The sequence below is a fragment of the Sinocyclocheilus grahami genome, unplaced genomic scaffold (assembly GCF_001515645.1).
Source record: "Sinocyclocheilus grahami isolate Dianchi unplaced genomic scaffold, SAMN03320097.WGS_v1.1 scaffold476.1, whole genome shotgun sequence".
In the NCBI taxonomy this organism is placed as follows: domain Eukaryota; kingdom Metazoa; phylum Chordata; class Actinopteri; order Cypriniformes; family Cyprinidae; genus Sinocyclocheilus; species Sinocyclocheilus grahami.
Window position 1 is genome coordinate 612,484 of NW_015505655.1, and position 24,501 is coordinate 636,984.

Genomic DNA, 24,501 nt, shown 5'->3' on the forward strand with positions numbered 1-24,501 from the left:
TAATGCCATAGAAGAACCATTTTTGGTTCCCTAAAGAACTTTTCAGTGATCAGTTCTTAAAGGTGTCATATGATGCTTTTTAAAGATCATTATTTTGTGTATTTGGTGTAACAGAATATGTTGACATGCTTTAATGGCCATTTTTTTCTTAGTGTGAAGAACGTTTTAAAAATCTAAAGAACCTTTTTCCATTATAAGAATCTTTTGTGGAATGAAAAGATTCCATGGATGTTAAAGGTTCTTGATGTCAGTAAAGAACCTTTATATGCCAGCGTGTAAGGTGGAGGTTTACAGTTGAAGGTTGATTTTTTTTCTATCTATCATGACTTGATAAAAGGCTTGTTCCAGTAAAGCTCAACTGCAGCTTGCATGGTGCTCATAATAATAAATACAGTACATACCTGGTAATGAACAAAAGTCACTTTCCAAAAAAAGCAAATACATACGTGTCCAAAATTGTGAAATTGACTAGCAATCAGCAATTAATTTGTCACATTTTTTACAAGCAAAGTGAAAACAATTTTTGCTCCTGATTTACTCAGCAAAGCCAAAACATTTTCTTCTGAACTTACTATCAAACGTTTGTTCTTTTGAGCTTTTTCTTTCAAACTGTCTTTTAAATATTTTCTTTTCTCTAAAACTGTTTATTCATTCTGAATTTAGCATCACTTTATTTCTTTTCTTTTTTTTTTAAATTACTTTTGAAACTTATTTTTAGAATTCTGAACATTATTTCAGATGTTCTATAAAAACATTCTTTTGAGCTTTTTATTTTCATAGTTGCGCATAAATACACAGTGCCTTTAGAAATCTCTGTATCAAATACAGACAAGCATCTTTTTCCCCCAGCGTTTGAACTGTTGTTTTGCCGCTAGTGATTATGGCAGCGTCGTTTCAGAAGCATGGTTAGGATGTCAGAGTGATTTCGCCGTCTGTCATTCACAGGCCCTGATCTGCCTGCTATCACATGGTCAACTTTAAAGGACAGGAAGAGGATGCATTTCTAGATGTCAGTCGTTCAGTCATCATGGTTCAAGACAGACCGCCGTCAGACATCTGCTTTCAACACAACCCATTCATCTCTCAATCTCTGTTCTGTCTCTATATAAGAAAGCGGTTTAAAAGTATTTTCTTTTTTTTTTTTTTTTTAATGTGCAAATAAGGTCAGCAGCCAACTGGCAAAGGATTTATTCACCAAAGCCAATCTTTGCTTGTATTTGATGCTTAGCAAGTGTCAATTGGCTGTCAATTGATTTTGGCTGAAAGCATGTGACCTATTTTATCAATCAGTCAAGCTTTCATGAGTGTCTCATATGTCTCTCTGTGTCTCTACAGTGCGTCCAGGGTCATCAGGCTAATAGAGACTCTCGGGTTCTTTGGGTCAAAGATGACAGCTTGCTCACGACTGGCTTTAACCAGGTAATTCTGAAGTTTACTACATACTTAAACGTGCATTATGTTTAATGTAGTGTAATGTGCACTAAATCACTCATTTATAATGGGTTTGCTTCTCCGATGTGTTAATAATGGAATGTGAAGTGTAAGTGCATCTGTGTTTGCAGATGAGGCAGCAGGAAGTGAGACTCTGGGACAGCAGGAAGTTGAGCTCGTCTCTCAGCTCGCTGTCTTTGGCCACGTCCAACGCGTAAGTCAATCCCACCAATGCAATTTATGCGCTCTACATGTGACCGATTTTCTGTGGTTTGCGTAGGGAAAATAGTTGCAGTCTGCAGGTGTGTAAATGCGTGTGCTGGATGGAAGAAAAACATTGTCTTTGAGAGCATCAATGACCACATTTACATGCGTATAGTTCATTATTCCTTTATTCTGAATAAAAAAAAGAACATTTATCAATGCATTAATTCTCATATCCTTTGAAACGGCATGCAAAAGCACAGTAAATGGAAAAATGCATGTTATTTTCTGATGCTTACTCCCGTATGCATATTGACTGATGTTCATTTCTTTTAATATTTAGTTTAAGGTTATTAGAATTTTTTTTTTTTTTAAAGAAATCAATACTTTTACTCCGCAAGGATGCATTAAATTGATCAAAAGTGACAGTAAAGACATTCATAAAGTTACAAAATATTTTTATTTCAAATAAATGCTCTTCTTTTGAACTTTGTTTATCAAAGTATCCTGAAAAATATATATATATATATATATATTTATATATATATTTCCACAAAAATATGAAGCAGCACAAGTGTTTTCAACATTGTTAATTATCAGAAATGTTTCTTGAGCAGCAAATCAGCATATTAGACTGATTTCTGAAGGATCACGTGACACTGAAGACTGGAGTAATGATGCTGAAAATTCAGCTTTGCATCACAGAAATAAATTGCATTTTAAAATACATTCAAATAGAGAATGGTGATTTTAAACTGTAAAAATATTTCACATTATTACAGTTTTTACTGTATTTTTAATCAAATAAATGCATCCTTAAAGGAACTAATTTTCCAACTCCACTAGAGTTAAACAGTTGAGTTTTACCGTTTTCGAATCCATTCAGCCGATCTCCGGGTCTGGCGGTAGCACTTTTAGCTGTAGCTTAGCATAGATCATTGAATCAGATTAGCCCGTTAGCATCTTGCTCAAAAATGACCAAAGAGTTTCTATATTTTTCCTATTTAAAACTTGACTCTTCTGTAGTTACATCGTGTACTAAGATCGACGGAAAATGAAAAGTTGCAATTTTCTGGGCCGATGTGGCTAGGAACTATACTCTCATTCCGGCGTAATAATCAAGGAATGTTGCTGCCGTACAACCAAGTTTTAAATAGGAAAAATATAGAAACTCTTTGGTCATTTTTGAGCGAGATGCTAACGGTCTAATCGGATTCAATGATCTATGCTAAGCTACAGCTAAAAGTGCTACCGCCAGACCCGGAGATCGACTGAATGGATTTGAAAACGGTAAAACTCAACTGTTTAACTCTAGGGGAGTTGAAAAATTAGCCTATTTTCAAAAATAGTGGAGTGTTCCTTTAATGAGCATACCAGACTTCTTTCAAAATCAATAAAAAATCTGACCCTGTGACTGCAACTTTATGCTGAATTTTAAGTCTGAATATGTAGTTAAAATATAATATAATGAAGTACAGTTTAGTAGTGATTTAGGAATATGCTTGTGCATGTGAATGTGGTCCTCAAAAGAGCTGGTTCAAGTCTTTCTCCAGTTTCTGCATTGTGGAGTTTATTTGTGTAGCGTGGCTGTATACGCTCTGATTGTGATGGCGGAGGTCCAGTCAGGAGAGACAGGCGGGCAGCACTCGTGTGAGGGATCCCATGTGCCTCGGCACTCCTGCAGCCGTGTTTACAGAAGAAACCCTGCAGTTTACACGGTTGTGTTGTGGCAGCGCTTTAGCAGCACCTCTGTTTCCTCTCCTCTGGACAGCGGGGCGGTTTGCGCTACGGTCCGGCGCGCCGCTCAGCCGTAGAGGTGTGTATGGAGCGAGCGGAGAGACGTTTTTCTAGCATGAACACACAGAGGTTATTCTCTAATGATGCTTTGTTTGCGTGAGTTTTACACAGTAGTGTTTTAAACACCCGGCTCTCTGGGTCTGGCCTTGCTTCCTCTGGTCAGGAGGATGGAACCATTATTTTTAAGAGTGATATATGCACCATTGTAGGAGATTATACGATCAGTGAATGTTTCACAGGATCTCAGAAGCTTGTTTCAATAGCCAGATTGTGACTTTATTTGATTGCTTGGACTGAAAGATGTGAGACAACTGAGCTGCTGGGCCATCTGCCATTCTTTTCTTGACTGGTTGGAGGAGGGATGAAGTATTTGCCATTGTTGTGTTATTGGTTGACAGAGGAGAGGCATATCATCTGGAGTCAAGCTGTCCGACATTCTTACGTTTTCCTCATGTCAGCACCAGCATAGACAGCCGTTAACGCTTCAGTCCACTCCTAAAAATAAAGGTCCCAGTGACCCTTTCCCCACCAAAATTGTGCCAATGAAGCTGAAGCTTAAAACTTGTGTGCTTCCATGGCAGAAAAGGCAACTCTGGGCCTGAAACATTAGATTAAAAATCTGTATTTACAAGCTTTTTACACTGTAATCACATGATCAGTTGACATATTCCAATGTAGTGTATTGCATAGTCGTATTATTTTATTTATATATAGCTTGTAAGGCAAAATTTTTCAGAATAGTTCCAGCATCCCTGAAATGTCTTTAATTTATTGGTCCATTTTATAAAGTGAGCTTTGGCATAATCCTCATGTCTCCTGATTTTTTTGATGTGCATCAATGGCTATTTCAGAGGCACTTTTCATGCACTTCTGTTCAGCTGAATTGACTCCAAATGTGACCCTGGACCACAAAACCAGTCATAAGGGTCAATTTTTCGAAATTGAGATTTATACATCATCTGAAAGCTGAATAAAGAAGCGTCGATGTATGGTTTGTTATGATGGGACAATATTTGGCCGAGATACAACTATTTGAACATCTGGAATCTGAGGGTGCAAAAAAATCTAAATATTGAGAAAATCGCCTTTAAAGCTGTCCAAATGAAGTTCTTAGCAATGCATATTACTAATCAAAAATTAATTTTTAATATATTTACAGTAGGAAATTTACAAAATATCTTATTTTTATATTTTTGGCTATTGCTGCAAATATACCCCAGCGACTTAAGACTGGTTTTGTGATCCAGGGTCACAAATGATGGTGATTGTAATGGAGGCTCAGCTCTCTTTAAAATCTCATGCACGAGGCCAGCAGATGTGAGCGAGGGCTTTATTTTGCATTTTATGTTGCATTTTCCTGCATCTAACTGTCTTTCAGCTGTATACGTCAGATCTTGGAGCCGTGTTCGTCTTAAAACTCGCCTGTTGTTTCATAATCTGTTCATATCAGAGCGGATGGAGTGAAAGCTGATCCCGTATCAACACCATTACTCTTTATTTCCAGAGTTTTATTCTCCAGGACCGCCGGCTCAGAGCTGAGTTTCTCTGCACTTAATTGCGCGACTGGTTACGGTCCAGGACAAACTGGAATCAAGAAGTAAATTGGGGGGAAAATGCAATCACCACTTCCCTTCGCTAGCAAAAAAACAGATCAGCTGTTGTCTGCTATCTAAAAATGTGTAGCGTAACGAGCCAAGAGAGATAATGCAGGATCCTGATTTCGGTCTCATGGCACATAAACTGATGTCGCACTGGATTACTGCTGAAATACCAGCCAGATAATCACTGCATTACCGCTGAGACATGATCATAGTGCTCTTATGCTTCATGGAGACTGCAGAAATCCTCCTTTAAAGTCGCTGGAGTTTCACTGAATGATGATCCATATTCTAGCTTTAACCGTCCTGTTGATCAAGCAGTTGGACGGGGATTTTTATCAATGGCGTGCTGCAAACATTGAGTCAGTTGAGGCAGGATCATGTTGCTAAACCTCTTGATGTTTATAAATGGAAATGGCTACAAGTAACTGCCCTCCTGCGGCTCCTGATGAGGAATTACCCTTTTGTTTGCTTTGTTTAATAACGATTTTATGGTTCATGCCTGTTTTGTGTTGTGATTTACTTTGCAGCCGCACATTGTGGTACGATTGATCTTTCGTTACGAGCCGTTTCTCGGAAACGGATGGAAAGAAGGCTGGTTATGTGTGTTTGTAATTCTGCAATAGTTCTGTGTAAATTGGCGTTTGCATAAATAGTCAAATCAAGTCCTGGATTGAAGAATATGACACTAAAAAGGTACTTTTTCTAACTTAAATATAATAACGATAATAATAATAATACAATAATTTTTTGGACGCTGGGCCATGGTAATTTCAAGGTTTTTGTATATGTACCATGGTAACATTTCTTTTGTACCTTGGATTATTATGCAAATACCATGGTACATGAATATGGCACTCATTTAGTACTGTGGTACTTTACATACATATGTATATATATACTGTATATATAGGGACATGGTATTAAAGGATTACCATATTTTGTTTTATTTATTATATACATTTCTAATAATTTATTATAATACTGTTTATATTATTTTATTATTTCTTTATCTAATTCATTTTTTTCATTGAATTTATATTTTAATATTTAATAATTAATTATAGATATATAATTGTCCATAATTGTATTAATTTTTTTTTATATAATTTGTTTTTTGACTTCAATTTATATTTTTATTTGATAATGAATTACAGAAAGTCCATATTATATATTTTTATTTTTTTTGTTTAATTTGAATTGTTTTATATTTTTATATTTAATAATTAATTATAGAAATGGTAATAATTTATTTTTATAATTTCATTTAAGATTTAAATGTATATTTAATTATTAATAATGGGCATTTCTAATAATGTATTATTTTTATTTTACATTTTTATTATACATTTTTTATTTTATTATTATTTTATCTATCAAGTGCTGCTCAGCTCTGAAATCCCCCCCCCCCCCCCCCCATATGGTGACTTTACCATGATACAGTACTTTTTTTCTGTAATGAACCCATTACATTCTCTTTATTCCATATGTTGGGCTGGAGTTGGACTTGTTGTGTGTAAATGGATGGGTGCTTTAATTGATATGGAGTATAACAGTCCTCATGCTTGTTTTCCATATTGAACTGATTTTAATCTCAATTGGAGTTTGTTGCGTCCACACCCCCACCTCATAAACATAAGTATAATGACTTTAATTGGACCTTCTGGCCCGGTTGCAATCAACGAACTTTGCAATTCCACACAATTGCAACCAGCTTTTTGAGTAAATATTGGCAGTGTAGTTCACAATCCCTGTCAGGCTTTCTGGAGACTTACTTCCTCTAGGACACACATTCAGGTGGACGATCACCCCCGGACAGGCAACTGATCATCGATATGTGTTTAATGGCTGTTTGTTCCTTTATAGTTGGTCTTGCTGTGGGCAATGGAGGTGTGTCTGTTACGGATGTAGCTGAAAAGCCATCATCTCTGCACGAGGCTTGAGTTTCGCAAGCTAATTGTCCACAGTTGTTGCAAATATCCACAATTCTATGCATCCATGTGTATTGCTAACATGCTATCGCATGAATCTGTGTCCCACTGTGAAGCATTTGAGGTGTTTCTCGCAGTGCTTTGATTTAACACAGTCCTCCACACTCGTAAAAATAACAGTTTTATTGGCAGCGTGATTCCATGAAGAACCTTTAACATCCATGGAATCTTTCCATTGGACAAAAGGTTCTTTAGACTTTTAAAATGTTCTTTGCACTAAGAAAAATATATGGTTCTTTTAGGAACTGTTCACTGAAGGGTTCTATAGGGAACCGAAAATGGTTCTTCTATGGCATCACTGTGAAAATCTCATTTTTGGAACCTTCTCTTCACTTTCCATTCCACAAAAGGTTCTTCATAGTGGAAAAGGTTCTTTAGATTATTAAAATGCTCTTCACACTAAGAAAAAGTTCTTTTTAAGAACCGTTCACTGAAAAGTTCTTTGGAGAACCTAAACTGGTTGTTCTATGGCATCTCTTTGGGGAAAAACAAAACAAGACAAAAAAAGGGGACGTCTTGTAGCTGTTAAAAGTGAACAAAAACGCCAATTCCTGGATCTCCATGGGTCTTTTGTGTTGAGTATGGACTGTGTTTAACAGGGTCTCAGGGGCTTGGGTGGGGTTTGTTTATTTGACTTGCCTATTCATTCTGCTCTGGCTCCGGCCACGGCACGCTCAGACATCTGCTGTAATCCATCCAAACTCGCTTTAATCATCCGGATTGAGGAGCCTCACTAATAAATGCCCCCCTCCTTCCCGCTTCCCAAATCAAACCCATATGAATGCCAGGATTACCGGCAGCTGTACTCCGAGTACCAGTGCTCCAGAAAGAGGGGGGAGCGCTGTGTTTATGTTTGGCGTGTGTTGGGCCGACTGTACAGTAGTTTCATTTTCCTCCCTCGGTGCTCTTCGTTTTCTTTTGAGCTACTTTGCGTAGATGGAGCCAGAGCTGTGGTCGCGCTCAGATCTGGACACGAAGGTCACGTCGGGATTCAAAGTCCAGGTGTCGAGGTGAAACGGCCAAATTTTGAGGTCAATGGAAGCTGTTAGTCATTTTGGGGGCTTTTGTTTGGAGAAATAAAGAGTTAGAGAGCAGTCGGGGGTGATGGGAAGACGTTTTGAACTGTAAAGGTCGAGGTGAAAAAAAACGGGCCGCCAAATGTGGTCCAGTACAGTACTCAATCTTTCAATCTTTCCTCCAGAGCTTTTGTAAGCTGTCAAAAACTCGCCGGTTTTCGCCCACGTCTGCGCTCTTTACCTGGTGACCTCCATCCCGAGTCGAACTCAAACACAATGGGATCCCAATTAAATGGCGCATGCCGAGGACTAATAAAGAGCTCTCGGGCCTCTCGGAAAGATGGATGTGGAAACGTTTGACAGCTGGCGGTTAAACTCCCCCATAAACCCCCGGCGTCTTTGTATCCGTCCCGCAGGTATTTTCAAAGTGTCTGTGGAATAAGTCCCTTTTTGTACCGTTGGAAAAAAAAAAGTAAAAGAAGAAAAATGCTCCCTTTGCACCCGTTTTTCCCGCCACAAATATGGTTTTAATTAGGAATTTTGTTCTTGTTCCATCTGCTGGGCTGTTGTTATTCTTGTGCGGTGTTTTAAACTGTCCTGATGCTGGTTTGTTTGGTTTTGGGAATTGTTTTGTATTGTTCTATCCATGTTTTGGCTGTCTGGGTTGATTATAATATTGTCTTTCGTGTTTGTAGTAACATATTGGAGAACCTGACAATGTAAATGTATAAGAGTATGTCCCTGTTGCACCATACACAGCCATTAATGGCCATATCTGCTCATGATCACATTCAAACATTTACTGTACTGTACTGTACTGCTTATAGTTGGATTATATATAAAGTACCATGGTTTGTCATGAAAAACATGAAATATTGTGAATATAATTTTTATTTTTAATTTTGATATTTTATATTTAATTATTATTTTCAAAACCATAGAAAACTTGGAAATAACTATACATTTGAACATTTATGGTTTAATTTTGTAAATTGAAAAATAGTGATAAATTAAATTTTATTAATCTTTTTTTTTGCATTTAATTTTATAATACCATAGAAATGGAAATATCTGTGAATATTGAATAATCCTAATATTTTGATTTATTATTGAATTTAATAAAAGTACATTGAAGTTGTTTTTTTATTTTTAGAGTTTTAGGTTTCATTATTTGATATGTTAAATTAATACAGTAATTGTTTTAATATTTGTATATTTAATTTATTTGATTATTTTATTGGAATTAAAATTCTGAAAATCTGTTCATTTTAGTAATGTGTGTGGGGTTTTTTTTGGAAATTGTTTTAATATTTTTTATTTTTTCATTATTTTACTAAATAAATGAGAAAACCTGAAAATTATTCCATTCCACAATTTTCCAACTCCATGATATTATGGATTTATCTTGGAAATTATTAATGTAAATATTATTTATATTAAATGTTATTTAACAAAATCATATTAAAACATTGAAATATCTATGAATATTAATATTGTAGTTTTATTCTGTATATTTCAAATTGCACATTGATGCTATCAAATGTCAGTACCATGGTACTTTGACATATATTTTGAATGGTATATATTGAGCTACAATATTTCTGTAGCTCAAACAGTAGAGCTAATATGTCTCTTCTCCTCTCACTGTCCCCTATATATCCCTCTCTTTTTTTGTATGTTTTTTTCCCGAAGCGTCTGTGGGTTGGTTGAAAATGTTTTGGAGCTGTGTGTTGAGCGGCCGTCCTCCGCACACAGCGTTCGTTTCACATTAGTGCATGCTTCACTGCAGTGCAGCAGCGCAGGAGCCAATAACTGCTGCCAACACGAGTGCCACTTTAACAGGCCAAACACACACACACACAGCACGCTGACTCCCATTAATATAGGCCTAAAGAAAATGTAATCAAATTTGGAAAGTTTGCAACATGGAAAAATGCTATATTGAAGCAAGATAATTGAATCATTTGAAATGATTTGAATGTAACTTGGCATTTCGAACAATTCAAGAGCTAAAAGAAAAGCACTAAACACAGAGCCAAAATTGCCATGTGAAAGTAAACAAAAATCATGTAATATCATATTATATATATATATATAATAATTATTATTATTATTATCAATATATATGGATAAATTTAAATATAAATGTTACACACACACACACACACACACACACACACCTTTTTTTAATCTTAGTTTTGTTTATGATTTTTTATAAAAACACTAGTTTCTTTTTACATAGTTTCAATGCATATATGTCAACAACAAAAGATAATACAACACCTTTTTAAACTTTTAAACTTAGCCTATTTATTTAGCTATCTATAACTATGCACTATCATAAGTTAATAGCATTGTATTCTTTGCATTTAGCATTGTTTTACCCCTACCGTCCTCATCAGAACAGACCGGCGACCTGTTTTCCGTTTCATGACGCGCCAGTCGAAAACCACTGATCTGGAAGTAATTGTTTAGATTTGCTCTCTAATAAATCGCCTAAACTAATGCCATAAAATTGTCCGGCTACCTTTTCATTTTCATCTGTTATTGGTCTCTGTAACGGCAAACTCGACAGACGCAGCTGCCTGTTCTGGAGCCGCAGCGGCTGACAGGAGTTTTCCAGCTCCCGTTTCTTTTATGTGTCTTTCAGATTCCAGCGTTCGCTGCACATCAGCAGCCGTTCAGGAGGGCAAAGCGTGTGACGCCGTGATCTGATGCCGTTTATTTGTCCGTAGAATAACAGAAACGTATTAGTGTCAGTTGAACAACTGCTGAGTTCCTCTAGCGATCTGAGCGTTTGTGGACGCACCTGCCCATCACGCTCTGTTTCCACCGGTCATTAGATCAGAAATGAGCGACACTTTGCGTTTGTCTTTCAGGAGTTTTCCTTGGCTGATTGCGGTGGGTCAGTATCATAGACTGTAGGGGTGGGAATCGCAGGGTACCTCATGATACGATATGAATCACGATATGATAATGTCACGATACAGCGATTCTGCGATAATCGATATATTGCTAGACAATCCTATAACGATAGGCTACATCACGATATCTGTCTAACTATGAAAACAAAATGCCTGTAAAAAGGTTAAGTGCAAGTTTTCTCTCTTTATTCAAGTCCAAACTGTTATAAAACAGCACAAAAGTTCTGTAAATCAAATTTAACATGCTAAGTAAATTAATACTTTTATTCTTGGACTTATTAAAAGCTTACACCTTTCTTTGTGTGTAAACCAACACATTTAACTGCTTATCAACTTTATATATAGCCTATATATATATATATATATATATATATATATATATATATATCTCGTACATATAAAAATATTTTCTCTCTTTATTCAAGTCCAAACTGTTATAAAACAGCACAAAAGTTCTGTAAATCAAATTTAACATGCTAAGTAAATTAATACTTTTATTCTTGGACTTATTAAAAGCTTACACCTTTCTTTGTGTGTAAACCAACACATTTAACTGCTTATCAACTTTATATATAGCCTATATATATATATATATATATATATATATATATATATATAAACCTGGTACATTTCAAAATTTACCGGAATTGGATATCAAAATTTAGTGTTTTCTCAACCTTTCTTCACCTCTCATCATAAAAACGAGACATGCAGGGGGAAAAAAGCCGCTCACATCGCGTCTTTTGCACGCTCAGGTTCGTTATTTTCGGCAAGCACACACACTGCACACTTCTGCGCCGCATTACGGCTCTGACGAAGTTGTTTCATCGTCCATGCCATAGGTGCAGATTTATGTTTCTGCTGGTCGGTGCCCTGACGCGCACTTGCAATATCTGAGAGAGAGGGAGAGCATCTAGTTTTGTTGACATAAAACTGGACGCGCCGGCGATCCGAGCGATCCGAGCGGAGAGGTTAGGCTACTCATGGAATGAATAAGTGCTCTGCAATAATAACGTGATCGGTTCCTATGGTGCATGGGCTAATATAGCAGTAATACAGTGGCTGGAAATCTGTTTATCCATTGGTTCCTCGTGCTTCCCCATCTTCATAGAGAACGCGGTTCATGGTTGCTCAGAGCGCTTTGGAAAGAAGGTGGAAATTTTTAGACGATGGGAGCAGGGAAATCTATATAGAGCGCCTTATTGTAATAATTAAAATATCGATATTTGGCGCCAGATATCGATCGTCACTCCCGGATAATCAAAAATGGGCAAAGAGGCCGGAGCTGGTTGCCGAAACCATGCCCACCTAGCTCGATGGTGGTGACAGCAGCGGCAATACACCTGTCACTCAAGTGGCCACGTCCTTAATTATTCAGAACTTTAAGGCTTAATATAATTTAAACGGATGAGTTATAAAAAAATTCACCCCCCTCACAGTTGTCATGAAGGGCAAAATTAGCTATATAGACCAAAATAATTTTTTGAACCAGGCTGTAAACATGTTTTTTTTCTGCTGTAAAGTTGGGCAATTTAACATGGGGAGTCTATGGGACTGACTCCCTTTTGCAGACAGCCTCTAGCGGCCAGTTGATGAATTACAGTTTAAGTCACTTCCGTGTTGGCTTCAAGCGAGAGACCGGGAGGTTGCCGCTTGGTCGGTATAGACGGGTGGACTAGTCCTCGTCTGTCAGGTTTTCAAGGAGATGTTATGACATTGTAAGCCATAAACCTGCTTGTGTGGAGGGCGAAAGACTTTAATGAGATTCCCAACTTCATCCAAGTGGGACGTGGGTGGGAAACGAAAGAATTTCCTCATGCTGGGAGACAGGGAGTGAACAGAAAAGGTGGAGAGGCTTTTGAAAGAACAGCAACTCTCATTCATGATGAGTTTTTCTCTCTGTGTTTGGTTCATTGTGCTTGAAATGTATTTTAGGCCTTCAGTGTGATGCTCGCTTTCTGGAAAGTGTGTTAGTCAGTTGGTTATATTTGTGTTTGAGCATTACCTTATCCTCATATGTGAACATATATAGTGTGTTTTGCATTTTGACTCAAGTTTTGATGTGGTTTTATGTGGCCGGTTCAGATTTGAGCAGCCATGTGTTGATAACGTTTCATCAAGCTGGCTTATAAAGTCGGTGCTGGCTTACATGTACATGCAATATACCACTCACAGACGGACACAAATAACATCCACATTCCTGCATAGTTTTAACTCCTGTTTTATTACCCACAGTCATGCTGCCAAGTGTGTGTTTTGTCTTTGCAGTCATTTTTTAGTTCACTCAGGCTGCAGGCAACATTGATGGAGTAAGAGCTGGAATCTGACCCCTGCATCAGCGCATGATTATGACATCAGAACTCCTCTCAGAGATGATTGGCTCTTAATTAGTCTGTGTTATGTTACTAATCAAGTACATTTATCCTGTTTAATGATTTTTAGATATTTAAACTGTTTTAAAAAGTGTTTTTTGGCAGTGATCTCTTCTCAGAGATTATTTATTACAGTTATTATCAAAAATCAACTTAAAGAGGATCAGCACTTGACTGAGGATCATCAGAATGCTGAAAAAAAAGAAAGATTTGTCTTATTTACCATAAAATATCTAAAAATTAACAAAACAAAACAAAATCAAGTTGCTTGTCAAGAAACACTGGTTTTAATGAAAAAATTACACATTTTATTTATATATATATATATATATATATATATATATTTTTTTTTTTTTTTATATATATATATACTGTACTGTACGTGTCAGCTTGTTCCAGACTGCTCGATCTGTCTTTTATTCTGTCTTCCAGCAGAAGCAGTTTGCTGAGATTGGCGTTCATCAGCGGCCGTTTCACGCTGACACTCTTTTACCCCGTTTGTGAATGTTCGTCTTGTGCTGGTTCTTCTTTTGGGACTTTTCCCCATATATAATGCTCTTCTTGTGTGCTAGCAGGCGGTGAAACCACAGCGCCCTGAAGCCCACCGGAGCAAAACTGCCCCTCAATTTGAGCGCGATGGAAAATATGAGCTTAAAAAAAGAAAGGCTTCTTTTGAGATACTGACACGTATCTCAACCCGTACTTTACAAACCACCTTTCTGGAAGCGGCCCTGAATAAATAGACACCTATCCGTGTGAGCGAGGACGGGAAATGAAAAAACCTGACTGCAGCCGCTCCAGTGTTGACCTTTCTGCGGTTCATTTTAAATGGCATCTCTTTGGAAGTAAAAATGTTGAGTTTCCCCAGCCCTCATCTCTCTCTCAGGAGATGGATTTAGAAGCGGTTGTGGTCGAGGGGCAGAGCTGGATGTCCGAGAGTGAGTGGGACGAGGGGCATTAGGGTTTGATCTGCACTTTCCACTGGGTAGTGGATCGGCGTCAGGCTGCGAGGCGGACGCTGGTATTTGTGTAGTTTATTACAGAGTAGCACAGACGGTCTGAACCGCACACTCATGAGCCGGTGGAGCACGCGGCCTTGAGCTCCCGTACAAAAAAACTCTTAAAACTGGATAGTATTTGCCATTTTTGGAGATGGAGATGTTTGAGAGAGGACTGTTCAGTGTGTGCTAGATGTAAGGCCGCACTGCAGAAATTAGATTTAATTAGAGATAAGATACATTTGCCTTAGAAGCAACAGTGTGTGAGATATCAAGATTTATTTTCATAGATTGTATCTTGAAAATGAATGGATTTGAACTTATTGCAGATTATTTGTCTTCTCGTTTTTAATGTATTTATTTCAGCTTATGAAGACAAAATACACTTGTGTTAAAGATACGTTCTTTGAAAATGTCTTATGGAGCATTGTTTCTGAACCAAATTGGTCTTTTTTAGACATTTTATATTTGTTTGTTTATTACTGTTTAAAAATCTAAATAATGCGATTTCAAATTACTGTTTTCTATTTGTAAAATGTAATTTATTCCTGTAATGTAAAGCTGAATTTTCAGCATCATTACTCCAGTCTTCAGTGTCACACGATCCTTCAGAAATCATTCTAATATGCTGATTTGCTGCTCAAGAAACATTTCTGATTATTATCAATGTTGAAAACAGTTGTGCTGCTTTATATTTTTGTGGAAACCGTGATCCTTTTTTTTCAGCATTCTTTGATGAAGAGAAAGTTCAAAAGAACAGCATTTTGTTTGAAATAGAAATCTTTCGTCACATTATAAATGTCTTTTTACTGTCACTTCAGTAATTCAATGCATCCTTGCCGAATAAAAGTGTTAATTTATTTAAAAAAATAAATGTAAAAATTACTAACTCAAACATTCGAATCGTAGTGTATCACGCTTTCCACAAAAAACTGTTTTCAACATTGATAATAATAATAAGAAATGTTTCTTGAGCAGCAAATCGGCATATTAGGATGGTTTCTGAAGGATCATGTGATCATATTTTTGTAGGGATGTAACGATTCGCTCAACTCACGATTCGATTCACGATTTTGATTTCACTATTCGATTCGATTCACAATTTTTTTTAGCAAAATTTGATTTAAGACAAATTATGAATTAAATTTTTCCTTTTATTATTGCTTGGACAAAATGCTGCATGTTTATTTGTGAAATTGAAATATAACACTATAATAATATACTAATATAGCACTTGCATATTATTGCTCTTTTGTTGGTTTTGATTGTTTCTATTGTCCTCATTTGTAAGTCGCTTACAGCTCGCGGTTAATCGTTACATCCCTTTATTTTTGAATAAATAAATGCAGACTTCTTTCAAAAACACTTTCAAAAAATAAATGAATAAAGAAATACATAAATTCATATATATGCACATTTATATAAACACTTTCCTTTTGTATAATAAATATTTTATTATTTAAGTATAACAAAATAAGATATTATTATTATTATTATTCAGTGAATAAAATATATCATCTTTATACAGTAAATGAAGCAGAATAGGAATTCTGTCGCCATTTTCTTGCCCTCATTTCATTCTAAAGCTGTTTTTTTATTTAACACAAAAGAAGACAATGTAAGGAAACTAATGGCTGTTTTCCATACAACAACAGTTCATGCAACAGTGACTATAGCTGTCAAGCTCTAAAATAAGAAACTAAGATGTAAGTTCATTCACTGTTTTTATTCACTGACACTTCCTCAACTGTCACGTCTCATTCACGATTGTGTACTGTACAAATTTAAAAATGTCCGGTTTTGATGCAAGTGATGCCAAAACTGCATTGGTTTTCTCACGTGCTGTAAGCAAACACAATGTGTCCGCTCAGATTTGCGGATGGAGAATGAGATTTTGAGAACAGACATTTCATCTGCTCCTCACACACAGCTATAAGATATACTTAACATATACTGGTGTGTGGAAATGAGCTCTGTAAAGATTATTCCTTTTGTGCTTAATGGAAAAAATAACCACATGCGGGTTTGGAACGACATGAGAATGAGTTCAGCTTCCATTGTGAGTGAACCTTCCCTTTAAGTCTAACTTAGTTTATACTGAAATGTCTCTTTTTTTGCATCATTTTTGTGTTTGTTGTCTTACTTCTCCTCCTTTTCCCCATCAATGTCATTCTTGTGCTCGTGTTTGATGGTTCTTCTGATTTAAACTGCTTCTTAATTATTTGCTTCCTGAGCCGCCATTCAGGCTGTCAGTGTGAATCAGACTCGGAGAGCATGTCAGTGTCCAGACTCTTCCTGCAGCACATGCATCTCTCTGAATAACTACCTGCTCTGTCTGACCGCATGTGAGCGTCTGTTTGTTGTAGAGAGCCGACGTCCCATTTATGAATCGCTCGCCGAGGTCACGCCGGTCAGAGGTCATGCGGTAAAAGACTCTCTTTATGAGCATTGCTGCGTGGGAGGGCCGCTCTGTTTGTTGAGTTCGGGATTTAACTAGATTTGATGTTACGGCCCACCCAGGGATGTGCATGGTACAGCACGGTACGGCTCAGTACGGTTCACTTTTGGGGGGTTTTCCACTGGGTACATTACATGGTACCTGGTACTTTTTTTAGTACCACCTCGGTTGGGGTTCCAAGTGAACCGTAGTAGTCGTGGTAGTAGAGGCGGCGCAACTATAACGGCACGTGAATAATCCCCCCCAGTCTAAAGCGGTACTGAACTGCAGTGGAAATGCAAACCGTGCCGAACCGTGCCGTACTGAGCCGTGCCGAACCGAGTCGTACCACGCAGTGGAAAAGCGCCATTAGTGGAGTCAGTTCAGCTTCATTTCGCTCGAAATGATTGAATCGTAGAAGATCCTTTTAACTGTTATGTGGAATTTTGTGCTTCGGAAGAAATTTGGGGGCGATGCTCATGTGGTCACTGATACTGAACATCTGTCATCTGAGTCTTGAGCAAATGACTCTTGTTGAACCAGTTCTTTTTAGTGAAAGAGTGAACCAGTGCAGTCTAAATCTTTAATGAATGATACTGTTTAGTGAATCAAAACACACTCTTGGACTTTTTAGTGACTTTTCAGGCATAATTTAAATCCAATCAATTATGGCCATATATTAAACAAAAATAGTAAACAAATGTGGTAACATTTTATTATTATTTTTTTTTATACTACTGACAAAACTCATATGAGTCATATGAACAAGCTGTAACTACACTGATTTAAATCTTACAGTTAATTGTAATTTGTATGTGTTTGATTCACTAAAAAGAAAATCAGAGAAAAGAAACGCTCATAAGAGTCATTTGTTTGAAAGTCAGGCTACACACTGTGTTTTGATTCTCTAAAAAGAATCTGCTCAAAAGAGTCATTCGCTTAGGAATTTAACTATACTGTTTGATTCATTAAGAAGAAACTGTTTTTAAGAATCACTTTTTTGGACTAGTTGCACTTTTTTTTGATTTCCTAAAAAGAACCAGTTCACAAGGCTCATTTGTCCAGGAATTGGACTGCACTGATCGTGCTACATGTTTTTGATTCACTAAAAAGAACCGCTTCATAGGAGTCATTCTTTAGGGATTTGGTCTACACCAGTGGTTCTCAATTCCAGTCCTGCAATCTCCCTCCAAACGAGCTGATGATCTGAATTAGGTGCGTTAAATAAGGAACACATTGAAAATGTGCAGAGCAGTGCTACCCCAGGACTGGAATGGAGAACCACTGGTCTACATTGTTCGTGCTGCATGTTTTTGATTCACTAAAAAGAATCAGCTCATAAGACTCATAAAAGACATTTGATAAGAAATTGTTCTACATTTGGTCACACTGTTTGTTTTTGTTCCACTAAAAAGAACCATTAGAGTCATTAGGAATTAGGAATCAACTAATAAGAGTCATTTGTTCAAGAATTGAACTTTACTGGTTGCACTGTGTGCAGTATGCTTTTGATTCATTAAAAAGAACAAGGTGGTCTGTTTTTGATTCACTGAAAGGAACGGGCTCATTAGAATCATTTGTTTGGGATCGGACAACACTGTTTTTTGTGAAGTCATCCGGTTCTAGTATTGTGTTTAAGAATGGAACTGGTTCTGAATAAGACCTGGTTCTCAGTTCTCAACTCTAATGATTTCACATGCTTCCGGGATGATTTTTTCAGTTTTGACACCCAAGAAAAGAGCCGTTTTGGTGAACGTATAGAAGAACAGTCCCATTGTAATTGCCCATAGAGTGAGTCCAGTCTTGGGTGTAGGTGACCAAAGACGTGTTTGTGTTGCTATCAAACTAGTGTCTGTGTGGTCTGACCGACACGGCTGCTTCTGAATCCTGGTCAGGCTTTGTCTGCAAGGAACAGTGAAGCACGAATGCACACACACACACACACACACATCTTCTCTGTGCTGGGCTGAGCTATTGTTTTTCATGAGCAGAAACGATGACTGTAGGCTGTGTTTTTGGGCCGTGTTCCTACTGTCACGCTCTGAGCCCCTCTAGCTTCAGCACTTTATGAGGCCCGTGTTTGCACTTCCTCACAGTGTGTGTCTGTGTGTGTGTGTGTGTGTGTGTGTGTGTGTGTGTGTTCCTCAAGTCACCCACAGTGCAAAAATGCGTGTCCTCGGGCTTCTTGTTGTAATTCAAGGTAGGCAGCAGCATTGAGTTCACATCCTCTTGCCCTTTACAGCGTTTCTTTGTCTATTAATTTTTCACTACGAGACTAGAACTGACTCAAGCTGGCATTTGGTAATGAACTAGCCATGCAAAAAATGCATAAGGGCACATTGTACAACAGCAAAGAGCTGCCCGTTCACATAAAAATTTTTTTTTTTTAAAAACCTGTAAAATACACTTTATTTGATAAAAGTACTTCATTAATGTATTGTGCAAATTTAATGGGAACACTAATAAGGTTAAATTTGTTAACATTAGTTAAAGGGGTCATATGGTGCAATTTCAATTTTTCCTTTCGCTTTGGAGTGTTACAAGCTCTTGGAGGCCCGTGTTTGCACTTCCTCACAGTGTGTGTCTGTATGTGTGTGTGTGTGTGTGTGTGTGTTCCTCAAGTCACCCACAGTGCAAAAATGCGTGTCCTCGGGCTTCTTGTTGTAATTCAAGGTAGGCAGCAGCATTGAGTTCACATCCTCTTGCCCTTTACAGCGTTTCTTTGTCTATTAATTTTTCACTACGAGACTAGAACTGACTCAAGCTGGCATTTGGTAATGAACTAGCCATGCAAAAAATGCATAAGGGCACATTGTACAACAGCAAAGAGCTGCCCGTTCACATAAAAATTTTTTTTTTTTAAAAACCTGTAAAATACACTTTATTTGATAAAAGTACTTCATTAATGTATTGTGCAAATTTAATGGGAACACTAATAAGGTTAAATTTGTTAACATTAGTTAAAGGGGTCATATGGTGCAATTTCAATTTTTCCTTTCGCTTTGGAGTGTTACAAGCTCTTGATGCATAAAGAAAATCTGTAAAGTTGCAAAGACTAAAGTCTCAAATCCAAAGAGATATTCTTTATAAAAGTTAAGAGTCAGCCACGCCTACCTAAAACGGTTCGTTCTAACACGCCCCCACATATCTACGCACTATGTGGGAAGATTTGCATAACGCCGCCCAAATGTTCATGCAAAGAAAGAAGGCGTAACTTTTATTCTCGCTGCAGTATTGTTGCTGCCGCCGTTGCCATGTCGTTGAAGGCACTGTGATTCGTTGTGAAAGCGAAACCGCTTTGTTTGGTCTTCCAAAAGAGGACGATATCCTCTTCGTCATGCCTGGAGCTGATCCGTGCTGGTTGCTGAGGAAATACATCAACTTTGCGCTGTGGATCGCCGGATCGGCTTTCACCGTTGACCAAGCGGAGTCCAGCCCGGGGTCGTCACATGTTGTTGCCGCAAGCCCTCCAGACGCTCCTTCGTTGAATCCGCCGGCTGCGCCGTTCTCAAGCCCGCCGCCTCCGCTCGCAAAGAGCTGCCCGTTCACATAAAAAAAATTTTTTTTTAAAAAACTGTAAAATACACTTTATTTGATAAAAGTACTTCATTAATGTATTGTGCAAATTTAATGGGAACACTAATAAGGTTAAATTTGTTAACATTAGTTAAAGGGGTCATATGGTGCGATTTCAATTTTTCCTTTCTCTTTAGAGTGTTACAAGCTCTTGATGCATAAAGAAAATCTGTAAAGTTGCAAAGACTAAAGTCTCAAATCCAAAGAGATATTCTTTATAAAAGTTAAGAGTCAGCCACGCCTACCTAAAACGGTTCGTTCTAACACGCCCCCACATATCTACGCACTATGTGGGAAGATTTGCATAACGTCGCCCAAATGTTGTAAGACTGTAAGTACGTTTTTTATAATTAAAGAATTTGCCACTGATGATTCAAACGCGAGTTTTGCGCTGTGTAGAGTAGGGCTTGTTGTTTGTCATTTCTCCGTTCACAAATGCAGACATGGTTTTATGTTTACGCAGTGCGATGCAATGCAACGCGTAAACAGACAGTATAAGTCATTATAATCCATAATTATGTCCCCACTGGATGCAACAAATGCCTAAAAAAAACTGTAAAATACACTTTATTTGATAAAAGTACTTCATTAATGTATTGTGCAAATTTAATGGGAACACTAATAAGGTTAAATTTGTTAACATTAGTTAAAGGGGTCATATGGTGCGATTTCAATTTTTCCTTTCTCTTTAGAGTGTTACAAGCTCTTGATGCATAAAGAAAATCTGTAAAGTTGCAAAGACTAAAGTCTCAAATCCAAAGAGATATTCTTTATAAAAGTTAAGAGTCAGCCACGCCTACCTAAAACGGTTCGTTCTAACACGCCCCCACATATCTACGCACTATGTGGGAAGATTTGCATAACGTCGCCCAAATGTTGTAAGACTGTAAGTACGTTTTTTATAATTAAAGAATTTGCCACTGATGATTCAAACGCGAGTTTTGCGCTGTGTAGAGTAGGGCTTGTTGTTTGTCATTTCTCCGTTCACAAATGCAGACATGGTTTTCAACTCAACTCAACTTCAACTTTATTGTCACTCTTCCACATACACAGTATACAGAAGAACGAAATGTCGTTTCTGACGGACCAAGGTGCAAAGACACTGACAAAACAAGTATACACACGTTCATGACAACAGGGATCAGACATAAGAGCACATTAAATATAGCGAGCAATAAACATGATGAGCACAATAAATATAACAAGGCAGAAGTGTTAAATGAGGAAGAAATGTGAAAATTGTAGGAATGTAAGAAATGTTAGAGTTTAATGAATAAAGTGCTTGCACAATTTAGGTGGCTCATAGCAGATATTATGTTAAATATTTACATTTGCACAGAGTGTCTTTAGTGCACATTGGGTGCGTTGAGTGCGCATGTATGTAAACTGACCATTGTGTAGTTGTGCAAGAGTGTCTATAGTGCACAGCTAAGTGAAAGTGCAGAGTGCAGATGTATGCAATATATCCATTGGAGTATTTTATTAACTTTTTCCTGTAGACATGGGGTAGGAAGGCAGTTTATGATGGAGTAGGAAGCTGGGTGGTATCAGCTTATTCAGGATTCTGATAGCCTGGGGAGAAAAGCTGTTGCAGAACCTTGCCGTGCGGGTCCTGATGCTGCGTAGTCTTCTGCCTGATGGCAGAGGGTCAAACAGATGGTGGGAGGGGTGCGATGAATCTTTCACAATGGCAGAGGCTCTGCGTACACAGCGTGCCTGATAGATGTCCTGAATCGAGGGGAGGGAGACCCCTATGATCCTCTCAGCTGTCCTCACTATGCGCTGGAGGGTCTTGCATTCTGCTGTTTTGCAGTTTCCGAACCACACAGTGATGCAGCTGGCCAGGACGCTCTCCACAGTTCCTCTGTAGAAGGTGGTGAGGTTGGGTGGTGGGAGGCTGGCTCTCTTCAGCTTCCGCAGGAAGTGAAGACGTTGTTGTGCCTTATTCACAGTGGAGTTGATGTTGATGGACCAGGTGAGGTCTACAGCAGAGCCACTGATGAGCAGGGGAAGATGATCAATTGAACTTCTCCGGAAATCTACAACGATCTCTTTCATCTTGTCCACATTGAGAGACAGATTGTTGCTGTAGCACCAGCTCACCAGTTGTTCCGCCTCCTCTCAGTATGGTGTTTCGTTATCGTTGCTGATGAGGCCCACTACTGTCGTGTCATCAGCAAAAATCTGCATTTTATGTTTACGTGGCGCGATGCAACGCAACGCGTAAAAAGACAGTATAAGTCATTATAATCCATAATTATGTCCCCACTGGATGCAACAAATGCCTCGTTTGTAATGGGTTTTCATGTTTTTTGTTTCGTCACTCCGGGACACGGCATTACAGTATGGTGAGGGTCGTAACATTTCCGTCACACGCTTGAGGTATTCGGCCAATCATAACGCTTCTGGATAGCTGGCCAATCAGAGCACACCTCGCTTTTCAGACCGATGAGCTTTATAAAAATCGACGTGTTTCAGAAAGGCGCAAGAAACAATAATGTACAGTATGTGGAAAATAATGGTGTTTTTTTAATCTTAAACCGCATTAAACACATTTCATTAAACCAAATACATAAAATAATGTTCTTTTTAGCAACATCATATGACCCCTTTAGGAATGACAGTAATGAAGATTTAGAATCACTGGAGAATCACTACTGAGAATAATGGTAATTACAAAAAAAAAATAATAATAATCTTTTGATTTTGGGGTTAAATGCAACCTGGGCATAATTTTGTGCAATTTATCCGATTGTTTTATTTGAGGATAGTGCTTGTGGTTGCACCAGTGTTCAACATAAAAATGAGTTGCACTGGGTCTCATTGACATCAAACAATGTTTTGATCTGTTTATTGATTATGTATTTAATAAATATATACATTTAAGGATTTTAAATAATTATAAAAACAATTTTATATATATATATATATATTTTTTTTTATTATTATTTTTTATTAAATATTTAATAGCAGTAGTATTTATGTATTAATCTCTGATTTCATGATCTAGGTTAATGTTAATTTATCAATTAACATTTAGATTTATTAATTTTATAACTATTACATTTACTTCTATATCTAATAAATATAGAAAATAAATTAATTTTAATCATAATAACAAGAATAACATCAATTTATTTATTTATTTATTACAAATACATAAACCGTTTGTTAACATTAGTTAATGCATTGGGTATAATTGACATCGAACAACATTTTTACAGCATTTATTGATCCAGGTTAATGTTATTTTGTCAATTCATTGTTTGAATTTTCTGTTTATGCATTTATTTTACAACAATTACATTTATTTATATATTTAATAAATATACAAATTTAATTAATCCAAATAATAATAATAATAATCCGTAAATAATATTTTTGTATATTATATATAATAAATAAAATGTAAATTATATATATTTCAGTATTAATTTCCATTTACTATTTATTTTAAATTACATGTATTTCTTTAATTAATATAATTTATATCATATCATATCTCAGGTGATCCAGTCTCAAGTGGTCAGGTGATCTGGTCTCAGGTGATCCAGTCTCAGGTGGTCTGGTGGATCCTGATCTGGTCTCAGGTGATCCTGATCTGGTCTCAGGGGATCCGGTCTCAGGGGATCCGGTCTCAGGGGATCCGGTCTCAGGTGATCCGGTCTCAGGTGATCCGGTCTCAGGTGGTCCGGTCTCAGGTGATCCTGATCTGGTCTCAGGTCTCAGGTGATCCTGATCTGGTGTCAGGTGATCTGGTCTCAGGTGATCCTGATCTGGTCTCAGGTGATCCAGTTTCAGGTGGTCTGGTCTCAGGTGATCCTGATCTGGTCTCAGGTCTCAGGTGATCCTGATCTGGTCTCAGGTCTCAGGTGCTCCTGATCTGGTCTCAGGTGATCCTGATCTGGTCTCAGGTGATCCAGTCTCAGGTGATCTGGTTTCAGGTGGTCAGGTGATCTGGTCTCAGGTGATCCTGATCTGGTCTTAGGTCTCAGGTGATCCTGATCTGGTCTCAGGTCTCAGGTGATCCTGATCTGGTCTCAGGTGATCCAGTCTCAGGTGGTCTGGTGTCAGGTGATCTGGCCTCAGGTGATCCTGATCTGGTCTCAGGTGATCCAGTCTCAAGTGGTCAGGTGAGCTGGACACAGGAGATCCAG

The 24,501-nt window shown here is 37.7% G+C and overlaps 1 protein-coding gene across 1 annotated transcript in view; it reads left to right on the plus strand.

The window, feature by feature from the left end:
* Positions 1-24,501, plus strand: part of LOC107553663 (coronin-7-like) — a 164,739-nt gene that overhangs the window by 64,987 nt on the left and 75,251 nt on the right. The window contains exons 8-9 of the mRNA XM_016235949.1: positions 1,336-1,419; positions 1,563-1,645. Coding sequence (XP_016091435.1) covers positions 1,336-1,419; positions 1,563-1,645 — 167 coding nt within the window. The remainder of the gene's footprint in view (positions 1-1,335; positions 1,420-1,562; positions 1,646-24,501) is intronic.